This window comes from Theropithecus gelada, chromosome 2, assembly GCF_003255815.1.
Source record: "Theropithecus gelada isolate Dixy chromosome 2, Tgel_1.0, whole genome shotgun sequence".
In the NCBI taxonomy this organism is placed as follows: domain Eukaryota; kingdom Metazoa; phylum Chordata; class Mammalia; order Primates; family Cercopithecidae; genus Theropithecus; species Theropithecus gelada.
In genome coordinates, this window is record NC_037669.1 from 104,954,232 (window position 1) to 104,980,887 (window position 26,656).

Consider the following 26,656-nt stretch of genomic DNA (forward strand, 5'->3'; position numbering starts at 1 on the left):
TTATATAAGTGGAATCCTACAGCATTTGTCTTTTTGTGACTGGCTTATTTCACTTAGCATAATGTCTTCTATGTTCATCCATGTTGCAGCATGTGACAGGATTTCCTTCATTTTTTTTTTTTGGAAACTCACTGATTGATTGATTTGATTGATTTATTTTTTTGAGACGGAGTCTCACTCTGTTGCCCAGGCTGGAGTGCAGTGGTGCAATCTCGGCTCACTGCAACCTCCTCCTCTCAGGTTCAAGCGATTCTCCTGCCTCAGCCTCCCGAGTGGCTGGGACTACAGGTGCATGCCACCATGCCCAGCTAATTTTTTTGTATTTTTAGTAGAGACGGGGTTTCACCATGCTGGCCAGGCTGGTCTCAAACTCCTAACTTCATGATCTGCCTGCCTCGGCCTCCCAAAGTGTTGGGATTATAGCCGTGAGCCACCACGCTTGGCTGATTTCCTTCTTTTTTAAGGCTGAATAATATTTCATTGTATGCATATACCACACTTGTTTATTCTTCCATCAATGAACACTTGGGTTGCCTCCTCCTCTTGCCTATTGTGACTAGTGCTGCTATGAACATGGGTGTGCAAATGTCTCTTTGAGACTCTGCTTTCAATTTTTTTGGACATATCCAGAAGTGGAATTTCTGGATCATACTGCAGTTCTATTTTTAATTTTTTGAGACACCACTATACTGTTTTCCTTAATGGTTGCACAATTTTCCAGTCCCACTGACAGTGCACACAGGTTCCAGTTTCTCCACATCCTCACCAACATTTGTTATGTTCTATTATTTTGATATTAGCCATCTGAATGGGTGTGAGATGATTCTGTGTCTTTTGAACATTTACATCACTTTTTTTTTTTTTTTTTTTAAATTTTGAGACAGAGTCTTGCTCTGTCGCCAGGCTGGAGTATAATGGCGTGATCTCAGCTCACTGCAAACTCCACCTCCCAGGTTTAAGCAAATCTCCTGCCTCAGCCTCCTGAGTAGCTGGGACTACAAGCGCGAGCCACCATGCCCAGTTAATTTTTATATTTTTAGTAGAGACGGGTTTTCACCATGTTAGCCAGGATGGTCTTGATCTCTTGACCTCGTGATCTGCCTGCCTCAGCCTCCCAAAGTGTGGGGATTGTAGGCATGAGCCACCACGCCTGGCTTCCATCACTCTTTGAAACACTTCCTAACTTTCTGGCACACGGGTTTCCAGGATCACTTTGCACATTTCCTGCCCCAGCTGTGGAATCAATCATTTCTCCAGGGAGCCCTAGTTTCTTTCAGTAGAGATGGTATCAAGAAAACAAAATCTGGGCGCCTTTCAGATTAGTTTTATTTGTGGCACTTCTGTACTCCTTGGGACTTAGACATGATCCCAGTGGGGTGAAAGATACCTCATCACAATCACCCCATTCCCAAAGTAAGAATTAATGTTGGCCAGGCTCAGTGGCTCATGCTTGTAATTCCAGCACCTTGGGAGGCTGAGGCAGGCGGATCACCTGAAGTCGGGAGTTCAAGACCAGCCTGTCCAATATGGAGAAACCCTGTCTCTGCTAAAAATACAAACATTAGCCAGTAGAGGTGGCGGGTGCCTGTAATCCCAGCTACTCAGGAGGGTGAGGCAGGAAAATCACTTAAACCCATGAGGCAGAGGTTGCAGTGAACTGAGATCGCACCACTGCACTCCAGCCTGGGCAACAGAGCAAGACTCCATCTCAAAAAACAAAACAAAACAAAACAAAAAAACACAAAGGATTAATGTCTAGAGCAAGCCTTCTGTTCCTGAAGCCAGGGGCTCCATGGTCCTTCCACCTCCCCAGAAAGACACTGACTGAGCTGAACCTCTCCAGTGATATACCGTAACTTCAATTTGGTTTCCCACCTATAGAAAACATCTCTATACACTTGGAAAAAAGTGTCGGACTCTGGATTTGCCTCTTTTAAGGTTCATCTTGAGAGGGAGAACTAAATAAAATGCATGCTTAGGCACAATTCAATTAACATCTAGTTTGGCTAAAGATGTACTTAGGCATCTAGGGATGCAGTTTAATGGAAAGATCATAACTTTGAATTCAGTCAGAACTGGGCTGGAATCCCTTCACTGCTGCATATAAGGCCTGTGACCTGGGGAGCTCGATCTCTGTAAGCATCTGTTTCTGTCTATTAAATGAGGAGAATAATGCCCCCCTCGCAGAATGTTTCAGGGGGTCGGAGAGATGAGTCAAGAGACAAGGACATCACCTGGTGTGTAGGAGGCAGTCATTAGCATCATATCGCTCTAATGTCATTTTGGGTCACTTACACAGCCCTTTGGAGTCAGCAGACTTTGCCCATCAAAGTTGACTAGTTCTTGGGAGGTTACTCTACTCCAGCCTGGGCAATAGAGTGAACACTGTCTCAGAAACAAACAAACAAACAAACAAACACATCAGCTAGTGCAGGCTATGGGGTGAAGTAGTTTACCAGTGACTTGTAGGCTTCAAAACTGCTTTCTTTCATTAGTAGTCTTTATCCATTTTTCAATATTATTTCTTCCTTCCAGTGAACCCACCACATTTCAGAAATATCACCAAGTGAGTCTACTTGCAAGATTTAATCAAGATCTGGATCAAGTGGCTGCAGTTTCCTTGATGTTCTCTACAGGATCTATAATAGGCCCAAGGTACAAGCTCAGGATTCTCCGAATGAAATTAAGGTCCCTTGCCCATCCGGAAAGGTGAGCTGAGGGTAGACAAAATGCTAGTTTCCAGGGATATTGCTGGATCCTGTCCAATCTGCTTGGTCTGATGTTTTAATAAGACTCTATTATTCACAATGAGGGACATGATGGGTTTTCCAAAACTAGTTTTTATTATAAACAAGTAGCCCAGGCCAAGTGTAGTGGCTCATGCCTATAATCTCAGCACTTTGGGAGGCCAAGGTGGGAGGATTGCTTCAGCTCAGGAGTTCTAGCCAGCCTGGGCAACATATGGAGACCCCGTCTCTACAAAAAAAGAAAAAAAAAAAAAAAAAAAAGGCCAGAAAGCAAATAGCCCATCCCAGCTGGATTTGGTGGTGCATGCCTGTAATCCCACTACTCAGGAGGCTGAGGCGAGGGGATCACTTGAGCCCAGGAGTTGGAGTCCAGCCTGAGCAACATAGCAAGATCCTATCTCAAAATAAAAACACAAAATTAAATTTAAAAATTTTAAAAATAAAAACAGGTAGCCCAGTAATCCAAGAAAATTATACTGCATGTACTTAAAGATAGATGGCCTAGTAATCCAAGGAAATACTGTTGTTATATGGTGAGAATTATACAATTCTTCCCTAACTACCACACTACTTGTAAGCTGGTAATTTGTTGTAGAAAAGAAAGCTTTGTATAATTTGGCAAGCTGATAAAACAGAGCCTAGTATAAAAAAAGTACAGAAAATTGGAACATATTATTCCCTTGACCACAGGCGTGTCCACCATGCCCAGCTAAGTTTTGCATTTGTGATTTTGTATTTTTAGTAGAAAAAAAATTTTTGTATTTTTAGTTTCGCCATGTTGGCCAGGCTGGTCTTGAACTCCTGGCCTCAAGTATCCGCCCGCCTCAGTCTCCCAAAGTGCTGGGATTACAGGCATGAGCCACCGCACCCTTGACAGTATGAAAGTATTATATTGAATTTCTTAAATTTGATAATGGCACTGAAAATGTCCTTGTTCTTAGGAAATATACAATGAAGTATTAAGGAGTAAACAATCTATTCTCAATTGCTCCAGAAAAAATAAGCAACAATGTATGTGTGGGGAGAGAGAGACAGACAAACAGAGAAAGAAGGGGAGAAGGAGAGAAAGAATTATTGTTATTTTTTAAAGTACGGAGCTGTGTTGACATGTATGTTTTGTGACAAATGCCCCTCTACCATATAGTCCTAGCATCTAACCTGTGGACAGAGAGGGAGACAGGAAATGATGTGAGCAGTTAGTACTTTATTAATTCCTTTTTCTTGAAAGTTTAGGGACTGAGCATGGTGGCTCATGCCTGTAATCCCAGCACCTTGGGAGGCCAAAGTGGGTGGATCACCTGAGGTCAGGAGTTCGAGACCAGCCTGGCCAACATGGTGAAACCCCATCTCTACCAAAAATATAAAAAATTAGCTGGGCAGTGGTGGCGTGTGCCTGTAATCCCAGCTACTTGGGAGGCTGAGGCAGGAGAATTGCTTGTACCTGGGAGGCGGAGGTTGCAGTGAGCCGAGATCGTACCACTGCACTCCAGCCTGGGCGACAGAGTGAGACCCTCTCTCTCTCAAAAACAAAAAAACAAAAAAACAAAAAAAGAAAGTTTAGGGTACCCTAAAACATTTAATAATACAAGTTTCTCCTAAGAGGATAGTCATTACATCCTAAAACTTTTTTTTTTTTTTTTGAGACGGAGTCTTGCTCTGTCACCCAGGCTGGGGTGCAGTGGCTGGATCTCAGCTCACTGCAAGCTCCACCTCCTGGGTTTATGCCATTCTCCTGCCTCAGCCTCCCGAGTAGCTGGGACTACAGGTGCCTGCCACCTCGCCCGGCTATTTTTTTTGTATTTTTTAGTAGAGACGGGGTTTCACCGTGTTAGCCAGGATGGTCTCGATCTCCTGACCTCGTGATCCGCCCATCTCGGCCTCCCAAAGTGCTGGGATTACAGGCTTGAGCCACCGCGCCCGGCCCATCCTAAAACTTTTTAATACTTTTTTCCCCTGAATATCAGACAATATATGTTTACTTTACAAAATCTAGAAAGTACAGAAATTGATAGGAAGCAGAAAAATATCACCCATATTGTCATTATTCAGGGGCAACCACTGTTAATATTTATTGTTATTTCTATATAATCTTCCTTCTTTTATTGTTTTTAAAGCTAAAGTTATATGGTAAATACAATTTTACATCTTTCTTTTTTTGAGGGGCTGGGGTGACAGAGTCTCGCTCTGTCACCCAGGCCCCAGGCTGGAGTATAATAGTAGCACAATCTTGGCTCATTGCAACCTCCGCCTCCTCGGTTCAAGCAATTCTCCTGCCTCAGCCTCCGAAGTAGCTGGGAGGTACACACCACCATGCCCAGCTAATTTTTTGCATTTTTAGTAGAGACAGGGTTTCACCGTGTTGGTCAGGCTGGTCTCCAACTCCTGGCCTCAGGTGATCTGCCAGCCTCAGCCTCCTAATGTGCTGGGATTATAAGCATGAACCACCGTGCCTGGCCATATATCTTGCTTTCTCCTTGGTGTTTTACTTACTATAAGCATTTTCTTTTTTTTTTTCCTGATACAGAGTCTCGTTCTCTCACCCAGGCGAGAGTGCAATGGCACGATCTCAGCTCACTGTAACCTCCACTTTCTGGGTTCAAGGACTGCCTCAGCCGCCTGAGCAGCTGGAACCACAGGCATGAGCCACCACCCCCAGCTAATTTTTGTATTTTTAGTAGAGACAAGGTTTAGCCATGTTGGCCAGGCTGGTCTTGAACTCCTGGCCTCAGGTATCTACCCGCCTTGGCCTATTAAAGTGCTGGGATTACAGGCGTGAGCCACCGCACCCAACCACCATAAGCATTTTCTATATTAAAAACAATTGCTGGGTAATTTTGTATCTTAAGGATATAATATTATTTACTAGACCATTGCATTTTTGTAAATTCATGGACAAGGATATTTTGTCTTATTTTCCCAGGCCCCAGCTGTGTCGGTATGATCTTGTCCTGATGGAAAACGTTGAAACAGTCTTCCAACCTATTCTTTGCCCAAAGTTGCAGATGTAACTGTTGCCAGGACACATGGGCATCAATAATAGAAAGAAAGCTACAACCACAGGCTGTTTGAAAGCTTCACCTCACCTTTTCTGCAAGGCACAAAAAGTATGAAAAAACCAAGGCTTTTTTCAGTAGCGTCCTATGGATGTCACATTGTACAACATCAAACAACCTTGTGATTATAAAACGATCCTGGGAAGGGAGCTCCTAACTAGGGCAAGTCAGAAATAGCCAGGCTCGTGGCAGCCCAGGGCTGTGTCTGCTGCATCCTGGGGCCTCGTTTGTTCCGACCTGTCAATTCTGCTGCCTGTCACATGGGTGGTTCTGCCCATCGCGGCTGCAGGTCAAGCATCTTCAAGGGAAGGATGGACTGGAGGCCTCACCGTGGACTCAACTCTGCATTCTCTGTGCCACCTTCCTCCAGTTCCCACTCGTAGAAGGGAACAAAACTGATGTCTACCTCATGGGGCTGCTGTGTGGGTCTGGGAGGCAAGTCTATGAAGGGTTTTTTGAAATCCCATAGGTGCCACATCTATGAGATGTTTGATAAATGTGAATATGCTTTTATTTATTTTCATAGGGCTTATCTAATTTGCAATGAGAGAGCCTCTCTCTCTCAACACCAGCTTCTCTCTCAGGCTGTTTGTTCTGGGAAGGCACGAAAGCCACGTGCTGGCCCTCTGCCTTCTCTAAAGTGTTGCTGGAGCATGGAGGAGCTGGAGGAGGTGGGGATGGACTGACAGCTAAGAGGGCGGCTGCTGGGACTAGATAGTAAGTGGATGAAGAAAGAAGGACGAGGAAGCCGTGGGGTAGCCTCTCTACACGGGGACCGGCGATGGAGCATGAGGCAAGAGAAGGAGAAGCAGAGCTTGTTTTTCACCCAAGGTGGAGAAGGATCACTTTACAGGCGACCCTCATTTTAAGCAACCCTTAAGAAATGTTCACACTTCTTTATTATCAATGTAATCTATGATTATTGAAGGAAATTTAGAAAATGCATAGATACAAAATAAAAAAAAATACTATTCACGATGCCACCTATGAGAGGTAATTAATGTTAGCCTTTTGGAACAAGGCTGTCACTTGTTTTACTAACATGTGAATTCAAAGTATGAACCGGTTTGCTTTTGGAGAATCCGAAGCCTCCAGTTTGAGGAATCCTTTGCTTCCATGGAGGTAGATGTGAATCTAGAATGACAGCAGGAGTCCAGTCAAGAGGTCCTGTTGGGCTGAGGCCAGAAAGAAGGGAAGACAATCCCTGGTGCCAGATGCCCAGTGTGAGGGGAGGCACCATCTGTCCCATGGCTGTGGCCACTGTAGGAAGTTCTGTGAAGTGCCACAGGCCCAGTCACCTCCTCCTCACCCAAGTGATTGCTCCTTCAACTGCTATCTGTGAAAACAGCCCTTGTTATGAAGAAATTGACTCTCTCCTTTTTTTTTTTTGGAGACAGAGTCTGACTCTTGTTGCCCAGGCTGGAGTGCAATGGTGTGATCTCGGCTCACTGCAACCTCCACCTCCTGGGTTCAATTGATTCTCTTGCCACAGCCTCCTGACTAGCTGAGAATACAGGCATGCGCCACCACACCTGGCTAATTGTTGTATTTTTAGTAGAGACAGGGTTTCACCATGTTGGCCAGGCTGGTTTTGAACTCCTGCCCTCAGGTGACCCGCCTGTCTCGGCCTCCCAAAGTGCTGGGATTACAGGCATGAGCCACCACACCCGGCCAAGAAATGGATTCTCTATGTCATAAATTAAAGAAATCTATAAATATATTCCCGAGTGGCACATCTTCTTACAGATTTACATTTGCATCAAATACAGAGTCTGTTTTATTTAAGTGAGGGATGACTGAACTCTGAGTGGAACAAGCTCTTGGATATCTTACCATCCTTCCTCCTTCTTCCCACATTTCCTCAGCAATTGTGGATAGAGAGATCAGTGTGCTGTAGACCCTGTTTTGTTTTGTTTTGTTTTGTTTTGTTTTTTTGAGATGGAGTCTCATTCTGTGGCCCAGGTTGGAGTACAGTGGCACAAGCTTGGCTCACTGCAACCTCTGCCTCCCGGGTTCAAGCAGTTCTCTGCCTCAGCCTCCCAAGTAGCTGGGATTACAGGTGCCCACCACCATGCCTGGCTAATTTTTGTATTTTTAGTAGAGACCCAGTTTTACCATCTTAGCCAGGCTGGCTTTGAACTCCTGACCTTGTGATCCACCTGCCTCGGCCTCTCAAAGTTCTGGGATTACAGGTGTGAGCCACTGCACCCGGCGGCCCTGGTTTCTTCTTAGAGTTTTGTTGGTCCATATTTTGATCAGCACAGTCACTTTTTTGTTCTCTTTCCTTTCCTGGTAAGCAGGGAGTCAAAACAATAGCAACAAAATGCCTGAAATAGAATTTCTACCAATTTGTAAACTCTGGGCTAACGGGTCTCCTAGCCAGGTACCTGGCTCACTGTAGGACGGGTAGATGGATGAATGAATGGATAAAGAAAGGAAGTTTGTTCACTGGAGAGGGTATGAATTTCAATAAGTTTCACGTAACAGTGATCAGGAGAAACAAAGGCAGTTACAAGCGTGGCCACTCTGTTCTCAGTATCTTTCTTCCAAGGGCCCCTGGAACTTTTGACTGTCTCTTGTTATCCTTGCTACTCCTCCCCTCTCTTTCTCAGTACCATATATCTGTCTGAGTGTCAAATTCAAAGCACAATTAAATTACAGTCTACCCTCTTCCCTTCCCTCTTCACTGGTGACCTCCTACTCATCATTTGGATCGTGGCTCAATTGCCACCTCCTCAGGGAGTCTTCTTTGACCTTATTTCCACACAGAGAAGTTCCGCACTGTACCTCTCCTTCATAGCACTTTTTAGTTGTATTTTTAAACTTTTTTTTAAAAAAATTTTTTAGATGAAGTCTCACTCTGTCACCTAGGCTGGAGTGCAGTGGTGCAATCTTGGATCACTGTAGCCTCTGTCTCCCAGGTTCCAATGATTCTCGTGCCTCAGCCTCCTCAGTAGCTGGAACTACAAGCCTGCGCCACCATGCCCAGCTAATTTTTGTATTTTTAGTAGAGACAGGGTTTCACCATATTGGCCAGGCTGATGTTGAACTCCTGACCTTAAGTGATCTGCCTGCCTCGGCTTCCCAAAGTGTTGGGATTGCAGGTGTGAGCCACCATGCCTGGCCTATATTTTTAACATTTTATTTGCGTGATTATTTGATAAATATCTGTCTTCTCCACTAGACTGCTCTGCAAGGCAGGAGTCCTATGCCTCCCATATAGTCTGCATTCAGGAAACATGTATTAAATGAACACTTTGTTATCTTCTGACCCCCATGGAACCATGGTCAGTTGTGAGTAAAGACTTCCCCTCCACCCTAGCCACAGTGCATTTCCATGAGGGTGCCTAACCTTCTCATGAGGGTGTCTAACCTTCTCTGTCTTAGACTTTTCTCCCAGACACCTTCGTTACTATTGTCTCCATTATCTTTGGAGGCCAATAGCCTATTTCCCAGACTTCCCAGAAAAGACAGAAGTTAGCTCCTTTGTCACTTTTTTTTTTTTTTTTTGAGATAGAGTCTTGCTCTGTTGTCCAGGCTGGAGTGTAGTGACCCGATCTCGGTTCACTGCAACCTCCACCTCCTGGGTTCAAGCTATTCTCCTGCCTCAGCCTCCCGAGTAGCTGTGATTACAGGCATGTGCCACCACGCCCAGCTAATTTTTGTATTTTTAGTAGAGACAGGGTTTCACCATGTTGGCCAGGCTGGTCTCAAACTCCTGACCTCAGGAGATCTGCCTGCCTTGGCCTCCCAACGTGCTGGGATTACAGGCATGAGCCACTGCACCCTGCCCCTTTGTCACTTCTTATCACATTTTCCAGGTGGTCCTGACACCTCAGCAAGCTCACCTGCCCAAAATCTAGGGGATTTTGTTCTTACACCCTCGTTTTAGCACCATTGCCAAAACCCTCCAGGACCTTACAACATTACTGGAGGATGCCAAGCTGTAGTTAAAACCCTCCCTTGTTTGCTTTTCCATGACTCCTTTCCACCACTCACTTTGCTGCCAACTTTGTGTGTTGTATTAGTCCCTTCTCAGGCTGCTATGAAGAAATACCCAAGACTGGGTAATTTATAAAGGAAAGAGATTTAATTGACTCACAGCTCTACATGACTGGGGAGGCCTCAGGAAACTTGCAATCATGATGGAAGGGAAAGCAAACACATCCTTCTTTACATGGTGGCAGGAGAGAGAAGAATAAGAGCTGAGTGAAAGGGGAAGCCCCTTATAAAACCATCAGATCTCGTGAGAACTCACTATCACAAGAACAGCATGGAGGAAACTGCCCTCATAATTCAATGACCTCCTACTGGGCCCCTCCCATCACACATGGGGATTATGGAAACTACAATTCAGGATAAGATCTGGGTGAGGCCGCAGTCAAACCATATCATACGTGCTTCTGTCACTGTTGTTAAGCTGTGTTGTAATTTGTTTCCGTGTCTTTAACCCCTCCAAGACTGTGAGCTCCACAACAGCACCTGCTGTTTATTTATTTTTGGCTCTCTAGCACCTAGCACAATGCTAGGCACAGGGCAGGCGCTTGATAAATGTCTGTTGGACAGAACGGAATGGATGATGCTTAGAAACTTGAGAGAATCACCTCCACTCTGACTTAGACATCAACACACTTAACGGTGTTATTTCTAAAGTCCTAAACTTAGAAGCTCCTACCCTTGGACCCCTGACCCTTGCTCTCATTCCTATAGAACTCCATCATAGCCAAGGAGACTTTGGATGCAAGGGACAGAAATCCACTCACACCCAAATTTAATAGATTATTGAGAGATAGAGAGAGAGGACTTGTGGAAACCCAGGGAGAGGTGATCCATCAAATCTCAGGAAGGGCAAGGATGGGGCAGCCCTAGAGCCTTCAGCAATAAGAGTTTGTGGGCCTCTATTAACCCTAGCGCTCTGCCACGAATCTCTCTGACTGAGCTCAGTTCCCTTCATGGGGCAGCTTCGTTGGGTTCTTGGCCACTCACTGACTAGGTGGCCCAATTCCAAAGTCCAGGGACAGGAAACAGCCCTTGGCTCCTCCTCCTGAGGAAGACATCTATCCAGTTCCAATCAGTCATGGTTGGGGTGGGGGTGGGGAGGCAAAATTACATGGACTTCAGAGCTACTTTTTTCAAATGCTCTGGGCAAGTCTGATTAAGCCAGAAAAGGTTGGCTGCTCTTCACAAAGAGGCACAGTAAATGCCAGGCTAACTCACTCCCACAGGAACCTCTTACCTGTTCTTTTCTCCCACCTGTTTCCCAATCCAGCATGTGCCTGGGAAAGGACTGCAGTTGATGGAGGATTGCAGCTGTCCTTTGTCAGACTGTGTGGGCCTGTGCTGTAAATGAGTGGCCTCGATGGGGGCTGCTGCAGCCTGCAGGAGGTGCATTGGGCAGTTAGAGTTAGCTCTGCAGGTACTGGGTTGGGGGCCAGGAGGGTTGGGGATGCTGAGATTGGGGAAACACAGTCCAGGGCTTCTTTCCCAGGCAGACAGGTTGAGCGAGAGGAATCACAACATGAGTCCAGGGGGTAGGTCAGAGGAAGCAAGCAGATGCTCCAGTCGTGAGCCTGTGGCAAAGCAGGTTAGCACCACCCAAAATAGCTCTGTCAAAGGTCCCTTACCACCTCATGTTGGCCAGTTTCCATGACCCTCAGGTTTCCCTGCTGGGTTTCTCCACGGACTCTGACACTGTGCCCCAGTTCCCTTCCTAACAGTCTTTCTTGGGCTCTCAGGACGTTTCTTTTTTCTGTTTCTCATCTCGCAAATGAAAGGGGGCATCTTGTTCTCTTTCACTGTTTCCACCATTTCCTTACCCAGCTCCTGATCTCGGTCTTCTTTCTCAAAAGGCTAGTGCATGGTAAGACATTTGGGCTCTGCTGTTCGCAAGGTGTGTGACCTCTGTTGCTCTGTTGGCTTCATTCTTTCTAAGCTTCATTTTCCCAGGCTATAAAAGAGCTCCTACTTTAGACTGGGCATGGTGGCTGAAGCCTGTAATCTGAGCACTTTGCGGGGCCAAGGCAGGAGGAACACCAGAGGCCAGAAGTTCAAGACCAGCCTGGGCAACATAGTAAGACCCTGTTCCTCAAAAAAGAGTTCCTACTTCATGAGGGTTGTTACATGGAATAAATAAACTCATGTAAGTAAAAGGCTTAGTATGGGCCAGGTGCAGCGGCTCACACCTGTAATCCCAGCACTTTTGGGAGGCCGAGGCAGGCAGATGGTGAGGTTAACCATCCTGGCTAACACGGTGAAACCCTATCTCTACTAAAAATACAAAAATTAGCTGGGCATGGTGGCACGCACCTGCAGTCCCAGCTACTTGGGAGGCTGAGGCAGGAGAATCGCTTGAACCCAGGAGGAGGAGGTTGCAGTGAGCCAAGATCGCGCCACTGCACTCCAGCTGAGGAAACAGAGCGAGACTCTATCTCAAAAAAAAAAAAAAAAAAAAAAAAAAAAAAGCTTAGTATGGGGTCTGGAGTGTACTAAGTACTCAACAAAAGTCAGCTGCTGTTACTTTCCCTCTCATGTGGTTTCTAGGAGACCTTCTCCCCTCCCCTCACTTCAACTATCTCCTGTAGAATGACCTCCAAATCTGAATGTTTGGTCTGAGCTCCAGAGTTTCACCTGCATGTCAAGTGGCAGTGAAGGGCAGAGGAAAAAGCATGGCCTCACCTGATGGCAGACAAAGGCTTGTTCCTGTTCAGCACTCACAGCTGTAAATTTTGCACAAGTGATTTCATCCAAACCTGTGTTCATCCACTCATCCATAAGTAGAATACTGACATCGCTTTGCTGAAGTGGAGTAAGTTTTGCCTTGTCTATTTCATCCATGGCACTTACCACGCTCTAGAATTGTATCTTTCCATGCTCTTCCCCAGCTGAAAGGAAAGTGAGGTCCTTGCCAGCAGGAGCCTCACCTCCTTTCTCCTCACTCTATTTCTTGCCCCAGCAGTCTCAGCACAGGCTCAATAACATCAGTTCCTCATTCACTTTCTCTCCTCCCATATCCCTTTGACTTCTCAAGGTCAATATGTACCAAACCAAACAGCTAATCATTGTCTTCACTAGACCTGACCCATGAATTTAACATACAATTGTTAGGTGCCAGGGTTAAGGGTTGAGACAGAAAGAAGATAGTTGAGACATTGTTTCATTGATGGAAATGTTCACTGTCTACTAGGGAGATGGATAATGACACTGGAATATGTATTTGCAACAAGATTACAGACATTTCTCAGGGGCCCCAAGCATAGAGAACAAATGTTTCTGACTATAGGGGTTGGAGAGGGCCTCTCAGAGAAGGTGATAATTATCCTGGGTCCTGATGAAAGAGTAGAAATTTGCCAGGCAGAGAAGATTGACAGATGGCTAGAAGAGTAGTGTGACAGGGCCTGAACTAACATGGTGTGTTCAGCCGGAATGAAGGGCTGACACCATTTCCCCCCATTCTCTTAAGTGGAAATTTGACACATACACAAGAATAGAAAAAAAAATAGTATAACATCCAAATAGTATAAAACCTCCAGGTGATCACCCAGCTTCAATAGCTATCAACTCATGGAAATCTTGTTCTACCTATATCCTTACTCACTAAACCCCTGTACTATTATTTTGACGCAAATCTCAGACATTGAGTAATTTCATTTGGAAATATTTTTTGGTTCTATATGCTGTAACTATTCTGTGAAAAAAAAATTTAAATAAATAAATACTTCAGTATCTTAAAAAGTTAAAGTATATCCTCTTTTTGTCCTTTAAAAGGAGTCATACATAGCATACTCTAATACTGCAACTTGTTTGTTTTATTTGTATCTGAGCCATCTATCTGGTGACCACACTATATCAGGATGTGTAGAATTGCCTTCCTCTTTTAGGAGGCTACCTAGTATTCTATTTGTGAATATACCATAGTTAACCTAGCCAGTCGCCAGCTGATGGGCATTTAGGTTGTTCCCAATCTCCTAACATAAAAACAAAGCTGAGAGAACACCCTTAAATATACATCTTTGCTCCCTATGGGGATTCTTGGATGTGGAATTAAATTCCATTACATTCTTGGATGTAGATTACATTGTTGGACATATAATTGTGAAATCTTGTGCACATGAATTCTGAAAAATGCTCCCTATTTGGCCCAACAGGTGCTTTAAATGATATAACAAGGATGCTTTCTCTCTGTTGTCCAGGCTTTTGACACTTTGGAGTTCTCTTTCTGTCCCTTCCTCCGTTTACTCAGTGACATATCACACCAATTCAACTACCCCCAGCCTCCTCCCTCCAAGTCCACTGCAGTGGTCCTGGATCAGGCCTGAGTGCTTGCTTGCTTTCTTTCCTTTTCCTTCCTCCCTCCCTTCTCTCTCTCTCTCTCTCTCTCTTCCTCCCCTCTCTTCCCTTCCCCTTTCCTTTCCTTTCCTTCCCTTTCCCTTTCCCTTTCCTGAAGTTTCGCTCTTGTCGCCCAGGCTGGAGTGCAGTGGTGCAATTTCAGCTCACTGTAACCTCTGCCTTCCAGGTTCAAGTGATTCTTGTGCCTCAGCCTCTGGAGAAGCTGGGATTACAGGCACGTGCCATCATGCCCGGCTAATTATTGTATTTTTAGTAGAGACAGGGTTTCCCCATGTGGGACAAGCTGGTCTCGAACTCCTGACATCAAGTGATCCGCCCGCCTCGACCTCCCAAAATCCTGGGATTACAGGCGTGAGCTAGGCCGGCTTGCCTTCTTATCAGGACAGTTGCGGCTATCTGCCAAAGCGAACATCCTAAAACAGGAACTAAATCATTCTCTTACTTAAAAACACCTCTGTTGGTGTCTCATCTACATTATTAAAAATCTATCTCCTTAGCCTGCCTTCACTGCACTCTTGTTTGTCCCCAGATTCTCACTTATTTCTCATGTACCTTAGGCTTCACTGAAACTGGACTCTGGTGCCTTACTTGGGCCATTGTTCACCCATTTCCTCCTTTTTCTGCTTGCAGAAAAGTCTTGCTCATCCCTGAAGGTAAACTTAAACTCCATCTCCTCCATAAATCAACACAGTGTAAAGACCACTGGTTTTGGACTCAGGTTGACTTGGATTCTTACACTGTCTCTCTTTTCGGGGGATGTCATTTAATTCTTCTGAAACTCAGAGTTTTCATCTGTTAGAGAAAGACAAAAATACCTACCTTGGAGGATGATTGTGAGGCTCAGGAATAATGGGAATATAGTAGGAGCTGAATTGAAAGCATTCTGATTATTTCCGTGGTCACTATTGCCGCCCCACCACACCTGATTGCAGCCCCTGGTGCTACACCAGCTACATTTGCTTCGTGTGACAGCAGGTTGTGGACAAGACTGCCTTGACCACTAGACTGCAAGCTCGCTGTAGGCCAGGCTCACGATTCGCCCCCGGATCTCCCAGCCCTGGCACCGAGCCGGCACTGGGGGCGCTCCATGACTGCAGAATAAGTGGAGAAAGCGACAGGGATAAACGTAGAAAAACAAGCACAGACAGACGGAGAGAGGGCAGCCTGGGAGGCAGGTTTTTCCGGGAGTCTCCACCGAAGGACAGGGAGGGCGGAGTCAGAATCCGGGGCTGGGGCCTGGCTCGGGAGGCGGGGCCTGGTTCGGGGGCGGGTCTTGGCGCGGACCCCGCCCCGGTCCGTCTGCGAACGTGCTCCGCTGCCTCAGTCCGCCCGCCGCTGCGCCCCGGCGTGCAAGTGAGCCTCTCAGCTGACCCGCGGGCCGGGGTGCGGAGCCGACATGCGCCCGCTGCTCAGCCTCCTTCTGGTCTTCGCTGGCTGCACCTTCGCCTTGTACTTGCTGTCGACGCGACTGCCCCGCGGGCGGAGACTGGGCTCCACCGAGGAGGCTGGAGGCAGGTGCGTAGCGGGAATCCAGGTTTGGGTCAGAGGAAGGGAGCCAGGTCCAAGGACCTGGGCTGGGAATCGGGAGATTCGGGTTCCGGTATCGGAGGCGTTGGGAATTGAAGTGCTCTTGTTGAACTGGAATCCGGGTCTGGTATCTGGACCCGCGTCCACACGGTCTCGGACAGGCGGGTGAAATGAGAGCCCGGTCCCGGGCCTGACTGGGACCTGTGTGGTGCCGGCTGCGGGGTGTGCAGGGCGTCACGCCGCGGTGCCTTTGGTTGGATGGATTTGCCGAGGGAGACGCGGCGCTGAGCCTGCCCGCGCCGTTGCTTTCCCAGTCCCAGCCCTGGGCCCCATTTCCAGCCGACCTTCGCCCCGATGCGGACCCCCAGCCCCTTCAAGTCCACTTTCAGCTGCCTCTCCTCCACCCTACCCCACTTCCGTCAGGTCTGCCCTTGAGACTTTAGACGTTAGGTCTTCAGGAGAAATGTTGCATGGACAACTTTAAATTATTCGCAAATTAATTATCGGCTCTGCCCCTCTTCCTGGTTGTCTCTACTTTTACCTTTTTTTCACACCCCCCCCGCCCCCGGGCCGGAGTCTCGCTCTGTCACCCAGGCTGGAGTGCAGTGGCGCGATCTCGGCTCACTACAACCTCCTGCTTCCGGGTTCAAGCAATTTTCCTGCCTCAGCCTCCCGAATAACTGGGGCTACGGGCGCGCGCCACCACGGCCGGCTAATTTTTGTATTTTTAGTAAAGACGAGGGTCTCACCATGGTGGCCAGGCTGGTCTCGAACCTCAGGTGATCCGCTTACCTCAGCCTCCCAAAGTGGTGGGATTACAGGCGTGAGCCACCGCGCTAGGCCTACTTTTCCCATTCTAATGAACGACTGGTCGAGGCAGGAGGCAGAGCAATACTTACGTGGCTGGTTTTTATGAGTGCTGCATACTCTTTATAAAGTGCATGGAAGTGTGCGTAGTACACCATTGTGTGGTCAAGGGAATTACTGATATTTGGCTATTAAGGCAACTGTTTTCAGTTATTGTATTCTTTTGCTCTAGTTAAGAAGGCTCTGCTGTGGGTGTGGGACATACCAAGGGAAGCATTCTCATGAGAAGTGGGAGGGTTTGCTCATAATTAATCAGTGATGGATTCAAGGACTGTTCAGATGGTAGAGGCAAGGTAGCTTTTATACTGTAACTTTTGGACAGGATTCAAAGTGCACTGAGGACCAGATTAAGAGCAGAATGAAATAGTAGGCTCTTTAAAGAGTTTGATTCAAGCCTGACATATTATCAAAAAAGTTACGTTTGTAGTATGGGATAGATATACTTGCCTGAAGAATCTTTAATTGGCTTTATAGTGAATGCTAAAAAGTCGTTTTACTTGGCACCTCAGGAACAGTTTGAAATCTGAATTGTTCTTGGTTTGTGGGGGAGGCAATGTCCTTGAAAGGAAGGCAATTTAGGACATTTAGAACTTGCCTGGAAATGAATCCATTTGCCTCTTAAGAACAGATTCTAAAATCCCAAAGCTAAAGGGGAACTTAATGACTATTTAGCACCAACCCCTCATTTTTAGATAAGGAAACAGACCCAGGGACTAGTCCAAGGACATACAACAGAAAGTAGCAGGGTTGGGATGCTAACCCAGGTCTCTTGCTTCCAAACTAGGGCTCTCCTGTCTGTCTCTGCAACGTCGTATCAGGTTGTCTGTCATTGGGAGTGTATGTGTTCCCAGCAGACCAGATAATGGGCATATTTATAAACCTACTCTGAAAGGAAGACACAGCGAATGACTCTCGTGGGCACTGGGCTGATCTGAACTCATGTTTCCATCTGCTTTTCCAAATCCCCAGGTCCCTGTGGTTTCCCTCCGACCTGGCAGAGCTGCGGGAACTCTCTGAGGTCCTTCGAGACTACCGGAAGGAGCACCAGGCCTACGTGTTCCTGCTCTTCTGCAGTGCCTACCTCTACAAACAGGGCTTTGCCATCCCCGGCTCCAGCTTCCTGGTCAGTGTCCTGCCCTCCCTCCTACCCTGTAAAATTCGGATACTCCCCTGTAACCTCCTGGGAGTGTTGTGTGGGGATGATTAAACGTGACAGTGGGTGTAGCGGGGCTGGCACACAGTGGCCCTCAGCGTGCCTACTGTGGGATTGAGCACTGAAGGGGGAGACACTGACAGCTTCCTTTTGTACTGCTTCCCTCTCCTGCCCCAGCATGTTTCTCTCCTCTAGGCTGAGGCTGGACCTGCTCAAGCAGTTTCCTTATTGGAAACTAGAAGAAAAGCAGACATGTCCAAGAGAGGCAGGGGAGGTGTGTGGGGCTTGGGGTGTGGGGCTCGGGGTCAGGGGCTGACTCCTTGAGGCTTCCCTGTGTCTGTCTTCTGTCTTGGACTGATTCCTCTTCAGGGTTGCGAGCCAGCTGCTGCTTGGTGGGGGCTCCACATCCAGACCTGAGGATGAACCCTGACTCTGCCTGCTGTGGTCTTGGGGAAGATACTTAATCTCTCACCTGTAGAATGGGGCAAGGATGGCATGACTCAGGGATGTAGTGAGGATTACACAGGTCATGTAGTCAAGCACTTAACACAGTGCTCAGCAGCTCCCCCTCTTCCCAATACCAAGGCTTCCTTTTACTTTCTGTCTTGGATCCCATGTTTTGTCAGGATGATGTCTAGCAGCCAAAATGCATTTAGGAAGTATTGGTTCACTTTTCCCTTTTTCTTAAACTAAGACGTCTTCAAATGTCGGCTAGAGCTCTGGTCAACATGGAACCCCCGGGATTAGCATACTACATGGATGTAATTCCAGCACAAAGCAAAGAAACAAGACATCTTATATAGCTTGTGTGGTCCCACCAAGGGAAAATTCATGGTTTGTGTTCATCTTTTAAAATAGTAAAAATACCTTGTGAATTTCATTTCTACTTTCTTGGAGCCCCAGTGATTGCAGAATCTACCACAACCACAGATCCCATTTAATTCTCTCCTGCCCCCTGAGGCTTTTATCCTTATCCTCATTTTCAAGGCGAAGAGACTGATGCCAGGTGTAGTTCCCAGTCTTTTCATAATTTTTCAGTCACCTCTTTAAATGGCAATTAGGACCTGGGGCAGTGCTCACACCTGTAATCCTAGCACTTTGGGAGGCTGAGGTGGGAGGATCACTTGAAACCAGCCTGGACAGGAGTTTGAAACCAGCCTGGGCAACACAGTGAGACCCCATCTCTACAAATAATTTTTAAAAGTAGGTGGATGTAGGCTGGGCGCGGTGGCTCACGCCCGTAATCCCAGCACTTTGAGAGGCGGAGGTGGAGGCAGAGGTGGGCGGATCACGAGGTCAGGAGATGGAGACCATCTTGGCTAACATGGTGAAACCCCGTCTCTACTAAAAAATACAAAAAATTAGCCGGGCGTGGTGGTGGGCACCTGTAGTCCCAGCTACTCGGGAGGCTGAGGCAGGAGAATGGTGTGAACCCAGGAGGCGGAGCTTGCAGTGAGCCGAGATCGTGCCACTGTGCTCCAGCCTGGGCCACAGAGCCAGACCCCGTCTCAAAAAAAAAAAAAAAAAAGGCCGGGTGCAGTGGCTCAAGTCTGTAATCCCAGCACTTTGGGAGGCCAAGGCGGGCGGATCACAAGGCCAAGAGTTCGAGACCAGCCTGGCCAATATGGTGAAACCCCGTCTCTACTAAAAATACAAAAATTAGCCGGGAGTGGTGGTGGACGCCTGTAGTCCCAGCTATTTGGGAGGCTGAGGCAGGGGAATCGCTTGAACCCAGGAGACAGAGGTTGTAGTGAGCCGAGATCGGGCCCCTGCACTCCAGACTGGGAGACAGAGTGAGACCCTGTCTCAAAAAAAAAAAAAGTAGGTGGATGTGGTGGTGTGTGCCTACAGTCCTAGCTACTTGGGAGGCTAAGGCAGGAGGATCACTTGAGTCCAGGAGTTTGAAGGTGCAGTGAGCTATGATCATGCCACTGTACTCCAGCCTGCATGACAGAGCGAGATCCTGTCTCTTAAAAATAAATAAATAAGGCAATTGGGTTTTAGCTGGAAAAAAGCAGTGAAGGAGGAGGGAACCTATGACTCTCAGGCTCCAAGATGAGGTTGCTGGTAGCTGCCAGATGGTCACATGCCTGAGGGTTTGTTTTCTTTGCAGAATGTTTTAGCTGGTGCCTTGTTTGGGCCGTGGCTGGGGCTTCTGCTGTGTTGTGTGTTGACCTCGGTGGGTGCCACATGCTGCTACCTGCTCTCCAGTATTTTTGGCAAACAGTTGGTGGTGTCCTACTTTCCTGATAAAGTGGCCCTGCTGCAGAGAAAGGTAAGGGGAGGGGTCACATCTGAGAGCTGGGACCCCAGAAAGTCACCACGTGCATGGCCTTAAGAGAAGCAAGTGGCAGGGATTTCCCACAGTGCTCTTCCACACTGTCTCAGGAGGTCCTAGGGGTTCTTTTGATGTCTTCAGGAGACATAGACCTGGGATCAAATCCCAGCTCCATCATTACCAGCTCTGTGACTTTGGGCAAGTTCTTGACTTCTCTGATCCTCAGCACCTCTATTTTAAAATGAGGAAAACAATCTGTCCCTGAAGGGTTGTTGGAAGAATTGGGAACAGATTATGTAAAGTGTCTAGAACAGTGCCTGGCACCAGCAAGTTTTCAATACCTGGAAACCCTTTCTACTTCTTAACAGCTTTCTTCTCTTTGGCTACAGGTGGAGGAGAACAGAAACAGCTTGTTTTTTTTCTTACTGTTTTTGAGACTTTTCCCCATGACACCAAACTGGTTCTTGAACCTCTCGGCCCCAATTCTGAACATCCCCATCGTACAGTTCTTCTTCTCAGTTCTTATCGGTAAGATGCTAGTGGGGTAGTTTTGAGTCTTCAGAGCTGTCACACTGGGGGTCTGCCCTGGGTTATTGGCCACATGAGCATGTGCCTGCTTCTGAGAACACAGGCTCACAAAGTGTGACTTCAAGCCTTATGATCTAAAGAAATGATTCCTGATTTGAGATCTACTCAGGCTTCAACATGAAAACCCATAAAAATACTTTTGGACTAAATGAAGATTGTTCATTGCATGGCTGTATGCGCTGGGCACTGGGATTAGAAGAGATAGTCTGTGTAAAGCATACAACTTGGCCCGTAGTAAGTACTCAGTAAATGCTAGCAGGAAGAGCAGGGTTGGAATGAGGGTATGTGTCCATGAGTTTTGAGTGAGGACAGAAGAAAGGAGCAGAGCAAGGGACTTCCTGTCTGGTTTTTGGCCACTGTTTTGATTAAGTTCTGCCTTAGGAAGAGCTGGCATCAATGAGGTTCCTTCCTGCCTTTTGACAATTGCACAACCTGCGGCAAACTACTTACCCTCAATGGGCCACCTGGCTAGGAATAGAGCAGTGTTTCTCAAAGTGTGGGCCTTGGGCCACCTTTATCAGATTGGTAGGGTCGGGGGCTTGTTGAGAATCTAGATTTGGGGCCTACTCGAGACCTACTGAATCAGAATCCTGGGAGTGGAATCTGGGAATATGCATTTTAATCCAGTTCCTAGTCATTTTCAAACTGCAAACCCAGTCGTTCTCAAACTGCAAACCTATTAAGAATCGCCTGCAAATCTATTAAAAATCACTTGGAGGCCAGGCTCAGTGGCTCACACCTGTAATCACAGCACTTTGGGAGGCTGAGGCGGGCGGATCACTTGAGGTTGGGAGTTCAAGACCAGCCTGGCCAACATGGTGAAACCCCGTCTCTACTAAAAATACAAAAATTAGCCTGATGTGGTGGTGTGCGTCTGTAATTCAACTACTTGGGAGGCTGAGGCAGGAGAATCACTTGAACCTGGGAGGTGGAGGTTGCAGTGAGCTGAGAGGATGACACTTCACTCCAGCCTGGGTGACAGAGTGAGGCTCCATCTCAAAAAACAAAAACAAAAAACCAAAAAAAAATCACCTGTGGAGATTTTAATCCCTAAGCTAAGGCTACACATCATCAGCTGGTGACACTGTTAAAAACACATCCTCGGGCTCCACCCCAGAAATTCTGGTTACTTGGTTCTGGGGTAGTGCCCAGGAACCTGTATTTTACACATCAACTAAATCACCTCTGGGGTAGGACTCAGGGATCAGGATCTTTTGATGTTTTCCAGGTGATACAAGTAGTTAATCCTTAGAAGGGATTCTGCTGGATCCTGAGTTTTGCAGTCTACTGAATTAGATGATATCTAAAGTTTCTCCTTGCCTTTGACAATTATATGACCTCCAGCAAGCTACTTGCTCTGAAGGGGCCACTCATCCAGATAAGGGGCTGGGACTAGAGCAGTGTTTCTCAAAGTAGGGGCCTTGGACCACCTTTATCAGAGTGGTAAAGTGCTAACATCCTATGAGATCAGTGATGCTGCTTTCTCCATACTGGAAGAAAACCACCCTCCTTAAGCCTAATGCAAGGATCTCTTTCTCTTCAACCTTCCTTAGAGCCTAGAGGGAAACACGATTCAGGGCTTCTAGGTCAAACAGAGCAAAACTGTGGTTGAGCAGCTGCTATTAATAGGGGATACCTGAGAGAAATGGAGACCTTAAATAGAAGCAAGATCTACCACAGCCAATTCTGGTCATAGTGGCTTTCAGGCAAGTGCCTCAGGCCCTCAGCTAGTGGGGGTTTGCGGCTTCTAATTACCTAGGTGGCTTGGCAAGATTCTGGAGGCCAGGCTTCCTGTCCCCTATCTCACAAGCTGTGTGACCCTGAGGGGTCTGGGATCTTCATCTCCTGTATGCTTCCTCTCCTATAGAAGAGGAATGGACTATCAGAGGGTTCCAAACCAATCAGAATCTCGGGATGGGAGTGGAGAAGGGGCTTTTAAAATACAGGTTCCTGGGCACTACCCCAGAACCAAGTAACCAGAATTTCTGGGGTGGAGCCCGAGGATGTGTTTTTAACAGTGTCACCAGCTGATTGTTCTGCAGCTAGCCTGGTCAGCCAGTCAGACTTTTGGAATACAGTGGATTTGATGACATCTTTGAGACAGTGCAGAATGTGAATAGTACTTCTTTTAAAAAACTGTCAGCAATGGCACTTCTCTCTTTACTTTGGCTGTTGGGTACTCAGAACCAAATTTGGGGCCCACTTTTAGCAAACAGGTGAACCTTATGCATTTTTCTAGTAACTGTACTCCCTGATGTCTTGTATTCTTCTGCACACATTTTGCTTTTCCTATTTGAAATTTTAATTAATTAATTAATTTATTTATTTATTTTTGAGACAGAGTCTAGCTCTGTCGCCTGGTCTGAAGTGCAGTGGTGAGATCTCGGCTCACTGCAACCTCTGCCTCCCAGGTTCCAGTGATTCTTCTGTCTCAGCCTCCTGAATAGCCAGGATTACAGGTGCATGCCACCACGCCCGGCTAATTTTTATGTTTTTAGTAGAGACAGGGTTTCACCATGTTGGCCAGGCTGATCTCGAACTCCTGACCTCAGGTGATCCACCTCGGCCTCCCAAAGCGCTGGGATTACAAGCATAAGCCACTATTCCTGGCCCTATTTTAAAATTATCTTATAGTAGTATGTATTATTTGTGTAAATATCTCAAGTTCTTTTGTTGAACAAGACAGGTATATATGGGAAGTGAGGAAAGGAGGGAAAAGAAAAGAAGGAAAGAAGGGAAAGAGTTAATATGTGTAAGGGTCAAGAATCAAGCAAAAAAAAAAAACTGTAGTCACTGTTCCTGGTGACATTTCTGAATTTTTATTTTCTTAATTTTGCTGCTGTTAGTAACAGGTACTTTTCCCTTTTCTTCTTGCAGGTTTGATCCCATACAATTTCATCTGTGTGCAGACAGGCTCCATCCTGTCAACCCTAACCTCTCTGGATGCTCTTTTCTCCTGGGACACTGTCTTTAAGCTATTGGCCATTGCCATGGTGGCATTAATTCCTGGAACCCTCATTAAAAAATTTAGTCAGAAACATCTGCAATTGAATGAAACAAGCACTGCTAATCACATACACAGTAGAAAAGACACGTGATCTGGATTTTCTGTTTGCCACGTCCCTGGACTCAGTTGCTTATTTGTGTAATGGATGTGGTCCTCTAAAGCCCCTCATTGTTTTTAATTGCCTTCTATAGGTGATATGGACACTGTGCATCAATGTGCAGTGTCTTGTCAGAAAGGACACTCTGCTCTTGAAGGTGTATTACATCAGGTTTTCAAACCAGCCCTGGTGTAGCAGACACTACAATGGATGCCTCCTAGAAAATGCTGTTTGTGGCCGGGCACGGTGGCTTACGCCTGTAATCCCAGCACTTTGGGAGGCCGAGGTGGGTGGTTCACAAGGTCAGGAGTTCAAGACCAGCCTGGCCAAGTTGGTGAAATCCTGTCTCTATTAAACATACAAAAATTAGCCAGGCATGGTGGCATGCGCCTATAATCCCAGCTACTTGGGAGGCTGAGGCAGGAGAATTGCTTGAACCCAGGTGGCAGAGGTTGCAGTGAGCCGAGATCACACCACTGCATTCCAGCCTGGGTGATAAGAGTGAGACTCTGTCTCAACAAAAAAAAAAAAAAAGGAAAGAAAAAGAAAATGCTGTTTGTATTATATTTTGTGGTCTAATAAGGAGCTCAGGATAGCCTGTTGTATTTGCCTCATGCCAGCCCCTGAGCTGCCTTGGGAGAAGATGCTGACCGTCCTTGTCCAGAGTACCACTTTTGCAGAGTGACAGGCTGTTGGGACAGATGTCCTCCTGTTGCATCTTTGTGGATGTTTGGTACTGATGATGACATGGGAACCCACATCACTGACACCACTCTTCATCTTCTGTTCGTCTCTTGAAGAGCATTTCTTTTGTACTTTTTTGCTGATGACCTACCTCTTCATAAGCCAAGTGAAACAAGTTGACGAACTGCCTAGGACTTCCACGTATTGCTCACATGCATGATGATTTCTGTCATGCTCTTGTGTTCAGACACACTGATGTTACCATGTATGTCAAACCTACTTGTGATTGCATGTCCTGACAGTTAAGCTGATTGCAAACAGACTATTAAATATGAATGGAGCAAACGCTGTATGTTATGGATATGTTCTGGAGAAATTCTTATCCATCTGGATGGGGTAGGGCCCTTGACTCACCTGAATCAGATGACCAGGCAAACATTTTATCTGTCATTTCTGCAGGAATCCCTTCTGTGTCATGCTAGGAGAATGAGTTCAGTATATGGGGCCATCAGGCAGTATACCTTCTGAATGTTTTTCATTTTTTTATTTGCTGAGAGTAACCAAAGAATAATTGCATCTTTTAATAATTTTATGTCTTAATTCAAAGGGAAACCTTGGCTTCTGATAACTTTGTTGTGTTGTATCTTAATGCGCTAAGCTGTCATTACTTCCTCTAGCTGCAGTACGGAATTGGCATGGACCTGGATGAATGCTTCCAAAGACAGAGGGACCTTGGCACCTAAACTGACCAGCCCTGTGATCCTGCACCCCGCAGGAGTATCTCATCAGGACTTACCAGACCGTGGCTCTTGGACATCATCTGCTGGGTTGATGATTTGGTTTGGCCAAGGGTCTTACCAAAACTTTAATCTAGGCCTCTTGTTCTACATGAATTCTTGGGAATACTCATGTTCCATAGGGAGAGTGCATTCCCAGGTGATGGTTTTCGGTTATGGTATGATCCTTTCACACCAAGGATTTCATTGTTGAAAACGTGTTTCTTTACAAGAAGCCTTGATAATGAGAGTGGGGGAAGGAGGCAGCAGACTTTGAAGACTGTGGCCCTTGGTGTTCTGGAGTAGGGGGAGGGAAGGAGAAATGGGTTTTCCACAGCATCGCAAGTGTGTGCCCTTTGCCCCTTTTCAGGAATCTTAGATTTGTCTCCCTCCCTCCACCCCAATGATTTTGCAATAATGTGCCTTATCAGTTGTGAGTTTACAGGCAAAGCAATTTTCCAAATAAATGGATATAAGTGTTCTGTGTGGTGCTTGTTTGAACATGTTAACTTTCAACTACCCTTGCCAGTGGAAATTAGGATTGGCTGAAAATCAGACAGTCTAAAATGGTGTTTTAAGCTTTCCACTCTCAGGATGCTTCTTACCAAAATAATTTATTGGAAGCCAGATTTTCATCTTCTTTTTCTCTCTCTGCTCCCTGTATAGTGGGGTCACTAGTAACAGGAGTAGCTACCAGATGGGCAGCAGGAAAGTATAGGGAAGAGGCAGAGTGCTGGTCTAACCTTTACAGAATAGTCAAGAAGAGGCTGTCACCAAATACAATGATGATTGCCTCTTCCTTTCGTGGCTGTGTCAAATATAAGAATCACAAACTAGCTTTCTCCATTACCTGTTTTTTTGTGGCTGCAGGAAACCCAGTCATGGAAAGTCTTCCTTTCCCTCAAGTTCTGACAAGTGCTGAGATTGTTAAGGCAACTCTCGGGACGCAAACGGTACATTTAGAAAAAGACAGGACTAGGAAACAGTGAAGTACACTTTTTGTTTAATTCCATGCATTTGTTTGCTTTGATAGTCATTCTTGTTCCCATTGCTGTTCAATACAGAGAGGGAGCCGGCATCAGAAAACACTGGGAGCTGGGGACTGACAGTACGGGAGACCAGAGGGGAGGCAGGTAAGGACGTTCATTTGGAGACTTAACCACAAAAGAGAAATGCATTTGCTCCAAGTCCATAGGAGCTCAAATTATTGTAATAAAGCATCAAAGAGGGTCTTCCCACTTCCAGAGTCTGGGAAGTGGTCACTCTGGAGGTGAAGAGCCACTGGGGTGATATGGGCGAAGATGGGACATCTTCCTAATAGCTTGCACATGCTGGCCAGGATTCCCTTGGCCTGCAGTCACTGGAGGACCCTGTCCACCTGGTCACTGGACAGCAGCCTGGGGCCAGGAGCCAGCGATCCCTGAGTGCTGTGAAGTGGCTCTGGAGAGCAGACCTGGGATGCTGCTGGGAGCTTCCTTACAGTGGTCTTGCCATCTGCTTAGGGCTCTACTCTGTGAAATCCTGCCATTGTAC

The 26,656-nt window shown here is 46.6% G+C and overlaps 2 protein-coding genes across 3 annotated transcripts in view; both read left to right on the plus strand.

Annotated features, from left to right (window-relative positions):
* The window catches only part of LIPH (lipase H), a 53,137-nt gene extending 46,381 nt beyond the window's left edge, over positions 1-6,756 (plus strand). Inside the window, exons 9-10 of one of the 2 annotated variants that reach the window (XM_025376335.1) lie at positions 2,536-2,709; positions 5,668-6,756. In XM_025376335.1, the coding sequence (XP_025232120.1) occupies positions 2,536-2,709; positions 5,668-5,755 (262 nt within the window). In that variant the 3' untranslated portion in view covers positions 5,756-6,756. The remainder of the gene's footprint in view (positions 1-2,535; positions 2,710-5,667) is intronic. The other variant, XM_025376336.1, reaches the window with a different exon arrangement.
* An 8,690-nt stretch (positions 6,757-15,446) lies between these two features.
* TMEM41A (transmembrane protein 41A) lies at positions 15,447-25,605 on the plus strand. The gene is made up of 5 exons (XM_025375611.1): positions 15,447-15,661; positions 17,510-17,663; positions 19,807-19,968; positions 20,361-20,499; positions 23,437-25,605. The coding sequence occupies exons 1-5, from the start codon at positions 15,543-15,545 to the stop codon at positions 23,655-23,657; spliced, it is 795 nt and encodes a 264-aa protein (XP_025231396.1). The 5' UTR covers positions 15,447-15,542; the 3' UTR covers positions 23,658-25,605.
* Positions 25,606-26,656: the final 1,051 nt, after the last annotated feature.